General features: G+C 30.1%; 4 protein-coding genes across 5 annotated transcripts; 2 read left to right on the top strand and 2 right to left on the bottom strand.

Annotated features, from left to right (window-relative positions):
- Window positions 1-998: 998 nt before the first annotated feature.
- Window positions 999-2,484, bottom strand: LOC111038162 (pseudouridine-5'-phosphatase-like). Its single transcript, XM_022321143.1, has 5 exons — window positions 2,367-2,484; window positions 2,194-2,304; window positions 1,898-2,116; window positions 1,496-1,728; window positions 999-1,231 (listed from the first exon to the last, which is right to left on the bottom strand). Exons 1-5 carry the CDS (start codon window positions 2,368-2,370, stop codon window positions 1,055-1,057), a joined length of 744 nt encoding a protein of 247 aa, XP_022176835.1. The 5' UTR covers window positions 2,371-2,484; the 3' UTR covers window positions 999-1,054.
- Window positions 2,485-2,542: 58 nt separating this feature from the next.
- Window positions 2,543-4,516, bottom strand: LOC111038191 (probable pseudouridine-5'-phosphatase). Its single transcript, XM_022321199.1, has 4 exons — window positions 3,530-4,516; window positions 3,184-3,402; window positions 2,892-3,124; window positions 2,543-2,807 (listed from the first exon to the last, which is right to left on the bottom strand). Exons 1-4 carry the CDS (start codon window positions 3,585-3,587, stop codon window positions 2,631-2,633), a joined length of 687 nt encoding a protein of 228 aa, XP_022176891.1. The 5' UTR covers window positions 3,588-4,516; the 3' UTR covers window positions 2,543-2,630.
- A 2,853-nt stretch (window positions 4,517-7,369) lies between these two features.
- On the top strand, window positions 7,370-10,377 carry LOC111038199. Its single transcript, XM_022321210.1, has 4 exons — window positions 7,370-7,936; window positions 8,929-9,051; window positions 9,153-9,305; window positions 9,378-10,377. Exons 1-4 carry the CDS (start codon window positions 7,801-7,803, stop codon window positions 9,635-9,637), a joined length of 672 nt encoding a protein of 223 aa, XP_022176902.1. The 5' UTR covers window positions 7,370-7,800; the 3' UTR covers window positions 9,638-10,377.
- A 2,035-nt stretch (window positions 10,378-12,412) lies between these two features.
- LOC111038180 lies at window positions 12,413-16,656 on the top strand. Of its 2 annotated transcripts, XM_022321176.1 has the most exons (6): window positions 12,413-12,873; window positions 13,018-13,129; window positions 14,645-14,763; window positions 14,831-14,986; window positions 15,051-15,206; window positions 15,273-16,656. In XM_022321176.1, exons 2-6 carry the CDS (start codon window positions 13,095-13,097, stop codon window positions 15,503-15,505), a joined length of 699 nt encoding a protein of 232 aa, XP_022176868.1. In that variant the 5' UTR covers window positions 12,413-12,873; window positions 13,018-13,094; the 3' UTR covers window positions 15,506-16,656. The 2 variants fall into 2 exon arrangements, with proteins under 2 accessions (XP_022176868.1, XP_022176877.1); XM_022321185.1 differs by lacking the exon at window positions 13,018-13,129 and having other exon boundaries at window positions 12,419-12,873.
- The last annotated feature ends 634 nt before the right edge of the window (window positions 16,657-17,290 follow it).

The following is a 17,290-nucleotide window of genomic DNA, read 5'->3' as shown; positions in this document are numbered from 1 at the left end:
CCTATTAATTAGTAAGAAATCATAATGTTTAATTTGAAAACAGATTGGTCATGTTAAGTCTGACAGAATGTGTTTGATATAATTAATTTATATTTTTAATAATAAACAATTTACATTATACATATATTATTCAAAGCATTGATCACAGAGCTTAAAATAACTTTTTAACTAAAGAACATAGGTACCCACCAATTTGTATTATAAATTACAGCTTGTTTTAGTCACTTGCACTTTGCAGACATAACTAGAGTACATAATATGCTAATATTATATTGGATAGCTGAGTAGATATGAATAGTCTGTTCATCATGAAATATTTATTATTTATCAATTTGGTATTCTATATCACTTTAGTATTCACTAAATGAAAATTAGATTCAAAAATGGCTTATGCAATAAATATGTTGATCCCAATTCACATTTATTGCAATCAATCATACTCAGTAGTAGATACTAATATAGCACATAATAATGTCTACAGTCTATACTGTACTTTTATAATATAGACATCTGTGGTACTGGGAACCTAAATAGATGATAATGTAAAATCATCAAACAAACAATCAATCAATAAAATTATAAAAGTACTGATACAAACATTCTGTCAGACATAGGTAAAAAATTATTTTTGAGCAAAAGAGGTATAATTATACGACAAATAACTCTATCAATAATAGATCATCTTAGAACATTTTATCTAAAATAGTAATTCATTTTCCAGTAACTTTTAACTCTGTCGTTTTAATATATCTCCTATATCTTCACCAGTTTAACATGTATCGTTTCTTTATAATAGCAGAGATATTTCAAACTTAACTCAGAAATGCTGGGTCAATGTCAGTTCTGGGTATAAATAAAATCATTTCAAGACAGACTAATGAATTTAATAATTTTTCAATATATTTAAATTCTAACAAACTGCACTATAGGCAATAGGTACAAATAACAAAAATAAACAATTTTTAGACGCCTAAACTCAATAAACCAAAAACAATAAATTGTGTTCTTCAGGAAAAATATACCAAAAGGTAAAAATATATTAATAGTAAAGTAGTCAATTAAATGATGGCAAACCAAATGCTTCTGGAACAAAATCTTCTATACTACCTAACACTAGAGTTGCTTCAGTACAAGAATCTTTTGGCAACAAATTATCTGGTACCATCACTACTTGCATTCCTGCTTCTTTAGCACCTCTTACCCCATTTGGAGAATCTTCAAATACTAAACACTAAAAAGGGCAATAAGTTAATGAGATACTAAATCATCCTTATTTTCACAAGAAAACGGGACTGTGTTCTAACAAAACTGGTTGCCGCCAATCATCCCCTACCAAAACACATATTATGGTTGATGCCTATGTGGAGCGAATTTCATGGCTCAACAAACTGTCTTGAGTTAATTTGACAACTATGTAATATATCAACTCTATAAACAGTCCCGTACCCTCATGAAAATAAGTTAAGTAACAAATGTACAGTATATAAGTAAGTACCTTATTTGGATCTGGCTGGTCAGGAAACCTAGAGGCACATTTAAGAAATATATCTGGTGCAGGTTTTCCATTTTTCACCTCTGGATCACATCCTCCACAGACAATATGGTTAAAAAGTGAAAACAATGATTTATGTTTTGAAGTTTTCAAATCAAAACTTTTTTTAGTACTGCTAGTCGCTATAGCAAACGGTATTTTGTTTTTGTTAAGATGACGCACAAGCCGATCTACACCTGAAATATTTTTTACTATTTTTAGTTCAAGAACTATAATATTATGCTACAATATTATAGATTGGTACTAAATTTAGTTGTTACACTAACATAAACCATTTTTCAGATATAAGTTAAGATTTATATTTTAAAGATATTTTTTGGTGCATAGATAATACATTTTACAAACCTGGTAGTATACCAACATCTGATAAAACTTTATTTTCAAATGCATGAACCATGATTATGAACTCTTCAACTGATATTGGCAAATTTAATTCATTAACTATCATCTTCGCTCCATCAAATTCAGGTGCGCCTAAAACTCTATAACGTAAGTCAAGGTTGTAGGTCTTACCAAATTTAGATGCCACTGCTGTTACTGACTGCTTGTGAATATTTTCAGTGTCTATATTTACATAATAGTAACAAATAATTGATTATTAAATAAAATAATTTAGTATAATGATGATTGATGATCAATACCTAGAAGTACACCGTCCATATCAAAAATGACATGAGACACGGGATTTAATTTTTTGGTACTAAATGAACGACAAACATTTTTGACAATTTGAGTAATTTCTACAGGTAATCCTGAAATGTATTTAATAATTATTAGATTTAATCCAAATACCTAATATGATAGATTAACTTACTCATTTTTGTATGAAAGTTTAAAAAAATTTACTCAAAGCAAAATATTAAATAATCACATTATTTATTAATCAGTTACAGTCTACAGAGATAAGACTAGATTGTTAACAAACAGCTGATTCATACAAAACACTAAAAACAAGTCAGCAGTTTAAATCAATTTCAAATAATACAATTATTAAATAATAAATATTAATATTTCTATTTTGTTTACTAATAAATAATAATATTATTAAACAATTTTATGGATAGTTAAAATTTGACAGTCAAGGAAAAGGAGGTAGCCCAAAATCTTCAGGTTTAAAGTCCAACAATGAAGATATCACTTGAGTAGCATGAGAAGTTTTCTCCACAGGAATTATTTTATCTGGAACCATAACAGCTTGCATGCCAGCAGACCTTGCCCCTGTAACTCCATTTGGAGCGTCCTCAAATACCAAACACTGTAATCATCAATTACAATTTTTTTTAAGTATTATGAAACTAAACATGTCATTAAAATATTGCAACATCAAAGAATAGCCTACTTTTTGTGGTAGAGGTTTATCGTCAAACCGCGATGCACAAACTAGAAATATGTCCGGGGCTGGTTTTCCTTGTTTTACTTCTGGATCTGCACTACCAAGTACAATGTGATGGAATTTTGAAAATATGTGTTGATAGTTTGCTGTTTTCACTTTGAAAGTATCTTTACCGCTACTTGTAGCCACAGCTATTGGCACATTATTGGTATATAGATGATCGATTAACCTTTCAGCTCCTGCAAACAGTCTTTATAATACTGGTAAACGACAAATCATACACAAAATAGACTCAAACCTGGCAAAAATGGAACATTTTCCATTTTGACGATCTGATTTTCGTGGAATTCAGCAAGAAGATCGACCGGATCTATTTCCATTTCCAGTTCTTTTATTATGATTGTAGCCGTATTGATTGGTATCGTGCCCATAACGCGGACTCGTAAGTCGTTAGGGTAGTCTTTGCCATGATTTTTCAGTACTTCGGTAATGCTGGACAAGTACACCTTTTCCGTGTCTGAAATGCGAAATTGACAAAATAATTATTTTGTACAATACTATGGTACCATCTGACGACGCGAAGGTGCACAAAAAACATTTCTACTTTCATTGTGGCATCGAAATTAACTTAGACAAACACTCACCTAAAAGCAGACCGTCCATGTCGAATATGACATGAGTCACGGGCGTATACTTGGACATGGTATTATTTTGATTTTCAGCGACGCACCTCCAACACACACGAACAATGAAAGAAATAAACAAAATATAAAATTTGGTTCTGTAGAGAACACAAAAATTACAAGCACTTCGAAGACCGATTGATTAGTCAGTGTTGGTAATTAAAATTATTTCGATCTGTTTCTATTCCGTTCGTCCTATTTATATTCGCGAGAATCGCACGCCCAACACCACCGCCGTCGCGAATTTGAACGTTTCTACTTTCGCCAGACGTCTCTATAATAACATTATTACAACAGCTACAACACTATAGTCGGCAGCCGTAGCGCACAGTCGGTACGTCGTGTCGGCCGTGGGGGCGCTGCTCTATATCGTTTTCGTATTTTCGTCCCGGCCTGTTAATCGTTATCATAGTAATATTATTATAATCATAAATCACGGTCCTAACTTTTCGCGGTCCAAGCAATTGAATGTAATAATATTTATGTATATAAAACCTGCCCGCCTGGGTATTAGTGGTGGTTTACAAATCATAATAATACGGTATGGCGGCAGCTGGGAGTACCGCCTTTGATTACGGCAAATGGCTAAATATGGCATAATATTAATATATATTATGCTCGCCTTACAAGTTACAACCACACCACGTCTTGTAAGTTGTAAACAAGACAGTGCTTTAAAACAATGTTGTATACATTAAACCTTGCCTGTGGGCTATGGGTGTACCATACCCTATAGCCGTACGGTGTACAACACTACGGTACATTCATACCTATCTCATCAGTCTTGACTGAATCATAAAAACATATTGTACAAAATAAATTTATTATTACTAATTTGTCGCGAGCACATAATAATAAGTTCATCGAAGAAAAAAAACATTTCAAAATATCAAGACAAAAATCGCTCGCGGTGAGAGAAAAAATTAATTACGTGACCATGTCAGTAGAGCGGCGAGCCGGACGTGATTGTTAATAACAATTAACAATATATTGATATTTAAATATTATGCAGTAATTGATAACGATGTAAACGACCTTCGGCTAGCGCGATCGTTTCACATTCACAATAATTCGTCGTCGTTATGAGTTTTGACGGCAATAAATACACCCTACATAATATACAAAGTGATCCATTTTAGTGAGCATTCGTCAACACTCTACTTTACATGTTATCTATGCTCACTATTGAAAATTTTTTTAATTTTTTCAAAATATTATTTTTTCTCAGATGTTTACAATTAGTTGTTATTTTTTAATTTTCGATTTTTTGAAAGACAACATACTCTTTAATGTTTTAAATATAGTAAGAACACTTTATACCCTCGTTGTGTATGTTCGTTAATTATCATTATAAAGACCGTATGTAATAGATATTGCAACATTTAATATTGATATAAAATGTGTACACGAATCATACTGATTGCAGTCTTTCTATTTAATTTTTTGGTACAACTTGTAGCAATTTTAAAAAAATTTCAATCTTTATGCACTTCACGTGAACAATTATACAAATTGTTAATTTTTTAGGTAATTCAACAGTATATGTGACTAAGATGTAAATTTTCATAAGATGATTTTTCCTAATAGTAGAGAACTAGAGAAGCGTTCAATATATACGGCCATACACTTACATGAGTGTCGTGATGTTATTAATATATCTATAATAATAATTAACCAGCGCCTAGCGTATTACAGGCCCTGATGGGAAAATAGTTAAAGATTAAATTAAATATTATGTCTTAGATAAAAATGAAGGACATAAACTGCTAAGACTTACTAATTTAGATGTAACATCAATTTTTTTTAATTCTTTAAATTATGTACCGATATTCGATAACAAGTGTAGACGTTCAACGTACTATTTCATTAAACATACTTAAAGTTACAGACGATACAATTTTCAAGACCATAATTTAGAAATGTATATAATCATACACTTTAATTCAGAATCATAATACATTTTAATTTTTAAATACTTTTAATACTATTTTATATTTTTGTAATTTGTTAATGTTCAACATGTTATTTAAGTAAGTAATTAAGAATATTGTATATTTTTTATGATATTATATAATTTTATTATGTAGGTAGCTTAAATATATATATTTATTGCAACTTTGACATATTTAAAAGCAATTTTGTCATATTTTGAACACAATTATATCCGGTCTATAGTCATAAATAGATTCAAATGCTTTAAACAAGAACATTTCTTTAAAAATACTATTCAATGCATTCACGCCTAACAGAAACTATGTATTTCTTCTATCTTATTTTTACTTGAAAATTGTATCGGTAAAAACATAATAAATAACGGAAACAGAAGTACGACGAGGCATAAATTATATTTTTTATGTTATTCTTTTATAATTAATTTTAACTGAATGTTTATTAAATGTTATCCATTCTTCCAGAAAAATGCTCTAAAAAGTAAAAAAAAGCTTTAATTAATTAATTAATTAATTACATTTAGAAACCGGGAATTTAGAACGCTCGCAGAGTGAGTTTTTCTAACATGTTTAATTTCATATTCCAAAGCAGAATATTTTTTGCAGTATTTTGAAACATATAAATCGAATTTTGAACGAGTAGTTAATTAGTTATAAATTATAAGTGTTGATTGTTATTTCTCATAAAGCCGGGCGCACACCAGATCAGAACAGTGTTTACAAAATACAAATGAAACATTATCAATCAATAAGTATAAACAAATAGATATTTAGATGATATTCAGAGCAGTGGATGCTCGGTGGTGGTGATGCTGTGACCTGTGCGCAGTGGCCAGTGGGTATGATTCATGGTAGTAACTACTAACTAGTAACTGTTTTAACTTACAAGTTAACCTAAAGTTTTAACGATTGTTTTTTAGGTGGACTACAACTACTAGACTGTAGAGTATAGAGTAGCAGATTGGCACATCCACACATCCACAAAATGCGGCTGATCTCCGCACATATAAACTTTAAATATTTAGAAGTTATAAGATATAACTTTTAGCTAATTAACTACTCGTTTGAAATTCAATTTTTATATATTCAGGTATCGAAGTACTCCTTAAAATACACTACTTCGAAATATGAAATTAAAAATTGAGTTCCACTCAGAATCTAAGTTATATATTTATACAAATATTTTTTTTAAAAAATGTTGTTTTGCAATGAGACTCAATTATGCCAAAATAATAATAAGTAGACACTTAAAATAGTTAAAATTGATCACCTTGTATAGTATCATAGCATCACATATTGGCTATTATACTACCTATATAATATCTATACAATATATTAATATTGGAACATTTATAACATCGATGCCGATGAGCGAGTATCTTGTAATAATTATTCATAAATACATAATCATTAATCTTCGACTCGTTCAATTATAGCTATAAATGTATAATAATATACATGTAGGCTTAAATGCAAATTTGTTTCGTCGTCGGCGGGTTTCTTAATTTTCAATAGGCCTTCAACCGCGTGCGGTTACCGCAAACTGACCACCGGCGATCAACGAACAACGATCGATTCGTACGTGTTTCTCGTGTTATACTGTAATAAGTATCTAACTAATAAGTAATAACTATAGTAATAGTAGTCTGTAAAAGCGTATTAAGTATTCACGTCATTCAGCAACCAGTTTCCTACGGCCGAAAAAAACGGTCGTTCCCGCATGTCCAACATAGCAGTCTGGTACTCTTGGTACTCCGACTCCCTCCCCACCAATGGACTTGCGACTTGTTGTCGTCATCGCGTGGTCGTTTTTCGCGCGCGCCGTGTTTCGACGTGCCTGTCGTCAGCGGTTGTTTATGCACACGCCGCCGCCGTTTCGGAGCGAGTAGTTTATTTAGAATTTCAATCCTTTGTCTCCGAATTTTTTTTATTCTGGTCAGGTTAAACGAGGAAATAGCCAAAAACGAGTCTTTTCATTAATTTTTTATTTCGTATTGCCTGGAATGTCGTCGCAAAATTGTATTTGCATAAATTAAAAAAAAAACACGCGCGAAACTTCTGTAAGAAAACCGGATTTCTATCGTTAGAACGGGAAAAACGCGCGATTCACGTTTGCCACCCTGAACACATGTTGATTACGGTGAGTGATAACCGCTGTTGTTTGTGCCCGTCCCCGTCGCCGCCGCCGCCGTCCAATTTGGAGGACACTCCCAGTTTTGACTTTTGTTGTCTTTTTTCAAAACTTGAATCTTCAGTCCGCGTTTTGATGTACCAGTGATTTCTATGGCCAAGTCCAGGAACGGTCTGACGGCCGTTGGCCTGTCGGTTTTGGGAGCGTTTTTGGTCCTGTTGGCGTTCACGACGAAGAGCTGGTTGGTCACGGATGGGAAATTAGAGCACCCGAAATTCGAAAGGATCGGTTAGTATAGCGCGCGCGCAGGCTGGTCACGCCCAAATTAGGGGCGCTTACATAGAAATTCGCCTTTTTTTGGTCCCTCCCGTTGATTAGAAGATTTCGCCTGGCGCGAAACGAAATATTTGCAGCCCAGGTGTCTACAAATGCGCCATCTGTGCTAAGGGTTTAAAAAAATGCGCTCAAATATCTTTAATGTTATCCACAAATTGTTAGTAATACTTAATTTTTGGGCTCTTGTACCGTATTAAAATTGATACAATAAGTCTAATTTTTTGATTATATGGTTGTTTGAAATTTAATTGGTAGAATGATAGCTTTATTTATTGTATCCTTTAGGTATTCTGACAAATTGGTTTCTAGCCATTGGGGTCACTGGCCTTTTTGTTCAATCAGTTCTTGCAGTTGAAACTTAAACTCATGAAAAATGTTGAGATATTTTACACAACAATATTTTTATACATTAAGCATTTATACATTTATATAACTTTCAAATGCTTAGAAATTACAGCTATCTAATTCTAATAGATACCCGACTGTGCTCTGGAAAAAATCCAAGGCTGTATATTTAATTTTAATCAAATTTTTGTCGTTTGAACTAGATGTTATGTTTTCTTGTCTAGATAAGTAGTACCTACTACCTATGCTTAATTATGATAATTTGTATTTCCTTCATACTTGAAAAACGGATTCACAAAGAAACATTTTTTTTCAATTGATTGTAAGGTTATACAAGTATAATATTATTTAAAATAATCCACTAGTAGGGTTTCAATTTTATGGATAATTTGATTGCATTTTTACAATAATACTATCCAAATTTGTTCGTTCTTTTTTATTAGTATTAATATAACTAAATATTAATAAAATATTATTAAATAATGATTGTTTCAAGTTTCTTATATTAATTATAAGCTAATCTTTATACTAACTATAATCAAAAGTGAATGAAATAAGGTATTTAATTACAATTTGTTTAACTGTTTTCTCATCCATAGGTCTATGGGTAGTATGTTTTAAAGAATTTGAGGACTCTCATCATTGGTACGATACAAAATTCCACAGTTGTTGGTGGGTATTTGAAGAAGAATATTATATTATCTATGATATTTTATTCAAAGGTTTGTTTATGACATCGTTTCTTTTCTACTTTTCATCCATAATAAATAAAGTTTTGTACTTGATATGTGAGATTTGAAATTAATAAAAAAATTTTCCTCAGGTTTTTATATTGCTACTCAGTTTTGGTTCTCAGCTTGTGTTCTCTTAACAGTATTTGGTTTATTCTACACTACACTTTATATGTATCTAAATAGAGCTTATGAACGTTATGTTCAAATTCTATTTACAGCTGGAATTCTTTACATAGCTGCAGGTAAAACATTGTGTTATGTTGTCTTATAATTTATAACATACCCAATAATTTGATAACAAATATTATTTTTAGCCATATGCAGTACTATTGCTCTGATAATATTTGGAATACATGGAGACAGTAGAGTATGGATGCCACATTGGGAACACAATGATATAGGTTGGAGCTATGGAGTAGCAGTCGCAGGAACTATTGCCCTTTATATCAGTGGGGTATTGTATGTAATAGAGGGAAGGGCACATAAGATTAAGCGTCAAAAAATGGCTACTCAAAGAGCCAACTACAACTATGATGCCGATGACTTAAAACAATCGTCTCACACTGACATATAAATCCTCAAATTTTTATTTTCAAATCTCTAGTAGCAGCATCTGCACATTTCCATTAATTTATTTTTAATGAACATGTACAGTGAGCACTTTTTAAACATAGACTCATTGACATTCTTCAAATGTCTGCATGAATGATTCACTTTGCACAGAAAACACTTGATATTTATTTTGGATAACAAATATTATTAAGTATAGTATGAACGGGCACTTATGGATTTTTATTCTTAAGAATGGCTTTTTGAAACAATTTGTTACTTTGTAGTTCATGCAATTATTGACAAACTGTAATACATTTATTATAGATCTTACTCTGAATTTGATGTGCAATTTATATTGGATAGGTATATACAACTTTAAACACAAGAATCTCAAGTATTTAGTTTGAAATCTACGAATTTCAATAATAATTATTATTTATTATATGAGAAATAATTGATTTTTAATTTTTCGTAAGACTTAAAAAAATAATAATTGAGAATTTTGTAAAGTAAAATTGTATAAGGTAATTTATTTATATTTTTTTATGGTTAAATTAACAATTATCCGTCCATTTAATTCTAAGTTAATTTTAGTGACTATTGCTACACAATTGCAGCAACATGTTCAACAATACTTTTACATTTTTGTAATTCATATTAGGTCACCATGTATTTTTTATACTAATTTGTTAAGTATGCCTTAAAATTGTTATGGATTAAAATTGTAATACGTAAAAAATAAACTGTCCTGTGATTACATAATTATTGTTTATATAAAGATTTAAGTTGTTCTAATTGAATACTCCTCACAATTAGATCTTATGATTGTATTAAAATGAAACCATGCCGTCTGTTTAGTATAGTAGTTGAGTAGAGTAGTTCTTTGAATGAATAATACAGTCCATTTTTTTTTTGTTTATGAATTATATGTTTAATTTATGTTATAAACTGGTGAATTAAGTCCAAGATCTGAATTTTCAAGAAAATCAAAAAAATTAGAATTCACCTAACATTAATAATTAATTTTCTTACCATGTATAAATAATAATTAATAAGTTGTGGTTTTTTTGCGAAATTGAACAGTGTAATTTTTTTTTAATTTTAAGCTTTCCTATGTTACTAATTAGTATTTTATTTTTTTATGTATAAATTCGAGAATTATGAATTTCATACTCGTCATACCAAGGCTACATATCATTTACTTTATTATTATTTTTACACCTGTTTTGAAATTTATTTATTTGTATTTTTTATACGTACGACCCGAATTAATAACAAATATACATATAATACATATTTTATATACTATATGACTTTTGATTGGGTTTCATCCGTGTTTCTCGTATCTATGTGTGTGACGTGTGTCACTGTGGCTACTCAACCGCCCGTCCCGACGAAGCGCTGCCTAATTTATGCCTCGTTTGTGATGAAATACGATGGTTTTTATAGCCGCTATTATCGTTGCGTTTCACTTAGTTTTTAGTAAACAGTAAGCACTAAACATACTTAAACGACCGTCGAAAAATCCTTGGGCGCGCTCGGCGGGACGTCGTCGCCGCCTACCCTTGGAACAACTCTACACGCGCACTTAATGCCCATTCGGCCGCAAAGAATATATCAATGCAGTACAATAGTTATATAGTATTGTCGTTCCCACGTGGTCGCGTACGTTTGTGGTTCCCACGTTTGATGGTGCGAACTAAGAGTACGCTAAAGTCACTCGAAACCAGGAGACCTTCCGACGACCGGGGTTAACCATACTGTATATAGGAAAGTACCTAATAATTTGGTTTTAGTATTTTATGTTTTTCTCCGACAAATTCGTCCTCGAGCTAATAGCTGTATTACTATAGTTGCCCATCGACCACGTATCGTGTTTATTTTACGAAATTTATTAGCATGAGCTAGGCATAAGGTAAAGTTCAGATAGTTGTACTATATTATATAATTTCCACGATCACGATAATGTGACCGTGGCCCGTTGGAAAGAAGGCGAGCCTCTCGAGACGACTATATAATATAAGCATGTAACATTAAATCATAGAAAAGACATATCATGTAAGATTTAACTACTAGCTATTGTAAATTTGTAACTAATGATAAATTATGTACGATATACATATACAGCCATATAGTTAGGTGATTCGATTAGTAATTAGTAATTACTAATCTTAAATTTGTATATTTTTGGCACTACTGATTTTTTGGATATAAATTGATATAAAGTACACCTTTACAAGTACAGTGAATTACCTATAGGCTATATTATTATTATATATATATTATAATTTATCAGGGCTTGTGGTAGTATTATTTTACCCTTGTCGCTTGTACACTCTGCCCAGTACTCGACTACCCTAGAATATTACTATTTGAAATTTTTCATTTTTTAAGACGTTTCTAAACATCGTGTCGACAGTCGACTGACTATTGTCACTCGTATTATATGCCTAAAACTTATAACTATAGATTATCCTCTGTAAACTGTGTATAGATGTACAGTAGGTAGTAATATTAATTATAGTCGCGGAGGCCGGAATACTTGATTCGTAGGTGTATTATAGTTGCTATACGTTGTCGTCGTCATCGTCGCCGCAATATAATAATTATTATGCGACGACCATCGTCGTGGTCATTCGATTAGCATAATGTGAGTATAAAGTCAAGATGTAAAACTACGTATATATATGTGTATATTTCGATTTCAAGTTTAAAAAATATATGTACCAGTAGGCCGTGGATGCGGCGGCGGTGGTGGTGGCGGAGAACAAGCTGGTAAAACGCAAAAAACTGCTGAAACCGAAACCGAAACCGTCGCCGTTTGAATCGACGCGCCCGCCACGCTCGTCCTAGGGCGTGTCGTCCCCTCCCCATAAAGACGCGATCCCGTCGGTCGTTTTCCAGATAATATAACATAACAAAACAACTGAAAACGCCAAATTCCGAGGAGCCAACGTGCCGTCGTGTTGGTGTGCGACTGCCGTCTGTCCGTCTTGTTTTTGTTTTTCCGCTAATTTTTTTGCAAATTTTTCTCCTCATAATTCAGCTCGTGATCTGTGTTAACTGCTTTTGTGTCATTAATATTCACGTAGGTTGTCGTGATCGTGTGCGGGTTCTCCTCGTTTGTCTGTCCGAGTGATGTGAAAACGTAACTTCGCCTATTTCTCAGCGACGAGAAAGATTTTTATTTTTCGTATCAGTTATCCGTTCGGATTTTTCCAGTTTCCACCGCAAACGCCGTCTCCATTACTCGAATAGGTAAATATCTAATTTAATTTTTATTTGATCTAACACGATTATTATTGATACCTTAATTTGTATTTAATGTGTGTGTATTTTTTGATTGACTACTTTAAATTTTGAATAAAAAAAATGTTAACATTGCTTTTCGCACTAATTTAGGTCTGTCTTGTGTTATGAGTGTGGCATGCCATTAACAGTTTTCGATTAACTAACATCATACGCCGCTTACCAGCACGATGCCAGGGTCAACAGTTTCCAACAATGACCTGAGGTACACTTATGGCATAATCGTTAAATTATTACCATTACCATTATACTTGTACCATCATGTTTATTGTTATTGCTGCTAGGTATCTTAAGTAATATGATTTTATGCACATGTCCTCGTTTTCAACTGCACCTATGACAAATGCTATTGTGTAACTGAAGTACACTGTTACAACTTCCGTTTATGATTTAGTGTTAATTGAATCATTAGTTAAACATAAATAAATCTCTGAATAAACCATTTTGTTATTCTATGCATATTATTTCATGATATATTACCCTCTACAAGTCTAGAACTTCTATTAAGTAATTAAATTACCCACCTGCTATTTCCAAGTATATCTTTTTTGGTAACTTGAAATGTAATTATTTGAACTATTATTGTATAATTTTTCTACAAAAATAGCTAGTTTAATTATGTACCTATGTATACCGTCTATAGATAGAACTTAGTGTTTTTCAAACATGAATGCCTTACAGTTACTTATATTAATAGCTTATTGCATGTATTTGCTATAAAAACATAATATTATACTTGTGAGATATTATATATATTCTGTATTTATGTAGTTTTACTATTATAGTATATTAAGTATTAATAAAGTAATTTAGTAATTTATTATGTAATTGATATAAGGTAAGTACTAATAATTTATGGTAATTAATTAACTCAAATAATTTTTTTTAATCATATGAAACTCAATAATCTGTTAAAAATCGTTCAATTTTAAATATAAGTGTAATTATAAACAAACTAATTGTTTCATCCCCTTACAGTTAGTAGGTAACTTATTCCTATGGGTTATACCTTTTATAATTTTCTATAGGTAGTTGGAGGATGATAAATAATTATTGACTAAGCATTCAATAATAGGTACATCAGTTAATTATTTAATTTATAATTTTTAACCTTTCAAAAAAAGAAAAAAATATTTTTAAAATTGCTCAAATAGTTGAATAAAATATTATATATTATTATTTATTATATTATATCTTATACCTATATGGTACAGAATTCATGATTTTATTTGTTACCCAATTTATCAAAAAAAAAAAAATTGAATTAATGTAATTGTATTGTAATTCATGACATACTAAGCACTGATAATTAATAAATAATACAATACCTAATAATAAAACAATAAAAATATAGTTTTAATGGGTATTAATTATTAACTTAAAAATATAGGTGACTTAACAATTAAACTGGTTGATTTAATTTATCATGATGTATTTTTATTAATACTGATAAAACTTCAATTGAAATAAATAGTTAAAAACAAATTCAAACGTTGAACAGAATTTATAACCTAATTGACGGAGGTCTTTAAACATTTGTGGCTATTATAAATATATGTTTAATAATAATATTATTACTTATCTTTATACCTATAAATTATAATCATTAGTATATATTTAATGTCTAATTCAACATTTTTCAATTGATCATATTGAGATAAAGTACCTATAGATAATTTTTTTATACAGTCTTGACTTAGAAAAATATTTGTTTTTGTAGAATGAAAAAGCGTAGTTTGGCTGGTAACGTAGCCCTTGGCTTGTACGTTTTGGCTTTAGTGTTTGTGTTCATTGCATTTTTTTCGACCAGTTGGTTAGTCAGTGATGGGAGAATCACAGGTATTTATTTTTTTTAACCTATTTTTTTAACTTTTCATTTTATGATATTTTTGAAACTTTTATTTAGGTGCAAAATTAGAAAGTTTTGGACTATGGACTCATTGTTTTCGCTCACTGCCTGACCCCAATGACCCGGCAGAACGAAGGTTTTTTGTTGGATGCCACTGGATTTTTGACCCTTTTACCAAGGGATATGATGAAATCAAAGGATTTTTGTTACCATGTAATTAAATTAATATTATGCAGTATCTCAACATTTTAAATCCTTCAATTTGTGTTTTTTTTAGTTTACATAGTGGCAACTCAGTTCTTTTACACGATTACATTCCTAGGAACATTAGCATCAGCTGTTGGTTCATCGATGTTTCTTCTATGTTGTACACCTGATGAAAAACGTTTTATACAAATAACTTTTGCGTTGGGAATAACATTGATTGTATCTGGTAAATTCAATGTTTATATATTGCTATAAATATTCATATTTTGTAACTATACAAATTTTATTTTAGGCGTATGTGCTGCAATATCAGTGTTAATATTCGCCTTGTTTGCCAACCGCCCAGGTTGGATGCCTGGCCACGACAACAACTTCTTTGGTTGGGCATTTGGTGTAGCTATTGCAAGTTTCTTTGCTTTACTTGGATCTGGAGCATTTTATTTGGTAGAAACAAATATACAAGTGAAAAAAAGAAAATATTTGAAAGAATCACAAACTAAATTTGACATGGAGTCCAAAGGATAAGATAAAATTAATTTTTCATTTTTAACCAAAAATATTTCTAATCTATACCATTAGGAAATGTTTTTGATAGTAACCTTTAGCCCGATCAGTATTAAATTATACTATTTCCAAAATCTGATAGCAGTTATTTTTATGAAACTAATAATCTCATTTTTGTTTAAATTTACACTATTATCTATACTATTTTAAATTATTTAAATCTTATTGTGATAAAATGTGAATAAATAAAATTATTTGACTGTTATATGAAACCGACTCCGTCCATTTAAAACGAGTATTATTGCAATAATATTAGTTATATATCATTATTATGTGTACACTTTATTTAGTTTTAATATTTGAATTTCTCACATCTGTATCAAATAACTGTTAAAAATAAAATAAGTTTTGTAATTTTAAGATATTATATTATGCATATTTATTTTTTTTTTTTTATGCAAGCTTGTATTTAATGTAGCTAAATACTTGCATTATTAAAATATTTAGTTTTAAGGACATCCTGTGCTACAGTTACAGGATTCATCGCTGTAAGGGGTGAACACCATTCATTTTCATTTTTCTTATGCAATCTAATTTTTTAAGACTTGTATTTGGTTGATATTTTTTTAGTTTATTTTATTTTATCTTAGAAACTAGATGCATTGATATTTTATGAAACCATTATTATATTATTTAATACCAAACCACTGCACATTGATTCTAAATTAAGTATTCTTTTACCATTATTGCTTATCAAAAGTAATGTAATACACTTTCTTTTCTATAATGCCAAATATGTATATTAATTTTTTTATGAGTACCTATTATGAATAATACAGTTATTTCCAAGTAATATAACATAGCTAATAATTTAGAAAATCCTAATAAGTAATAAATACAACTTTGACAAAAAATAAATGAGAAATTTCTGTAAACTATTTAAACTTTAATTTTTTGTGATGGTTTTATTGTTAATACAATATTAAAGGTTGCTTTATGATAATTTTTTAAAAACTATACTTTTAGTGATGTGTTTATCAAAAACTTAATTGGCTTTATTAGTATAATATTATGTTGTAATTTGTATTCTCCACAAATCATTGAATTTATTTATCTTTGTATCTTCAAAGTAATTAGAATAAGTTATATCATAATATACAATATCATTCTAATTATAGATCTATTACATTTACTTTATGCCATTTTTATCATTGTATAACATTTATTGTTAATGTCCGTAGTAATTCTTTACGAGCTTAAAATAATTGTAAGAAGTTAATGACCGAAAATTAATATTTACGTGTTAGTTATTTATAATAATTTTATATTTATAAACTGTGTTAAGAAAAACTGCCTTTTGTTACAAAACATTAAAGTTTTATTATTTTACAATGTAGATTGAATATTTAAAAGAAAAACAATAAGAATAGAATATTTCTAAAAATAAAACAAACTTAAATACTTACCTATTAGCTGTATATTATATATATATATTTTTTTATGTATTAGTTTTTAAATTTTTGTTAGCTTAACATGTATACTTAAAACATTCAAGTGTATACATCTATTTAAATATTTTGTTATAATGGGGTGTTTAAGGATTTAATTTTTTTATAAAGTTAAAAGTTAAAAGGTTAGATATTGAAGTTTAACTATTATTATAGTAATAACTAATTAGTAATGAATTAAACGTTTCAAAATGATACATTTGGTCCATCCTTTTTAAAATCTCAGCGGGGAAAGGAACCTCTTGCTAGTCATAATTATGTCACTGCTATATTGTAGAAGGTAATTAGTAGGTATATT

This window comes from Myzus persicae, unplaced genomic scaffold (assembly GCF_001856785.1).
Source record: "Myzus persicae strain clone G006 unplaced genomic scaffold, MPER_G0061.0, whole genome shotgun sequence".
NCBI classification, from domain to species: Eukaryota; Metazoa; Arthropoda; class Insecta; order Hemiptera; family Aphididae; genus Myzus; species Myzus persicae.
Note: the sequence above shows the minus strand (reverse complement) of the source record. Positions and strands in the feature narration are given on the sequence as shown.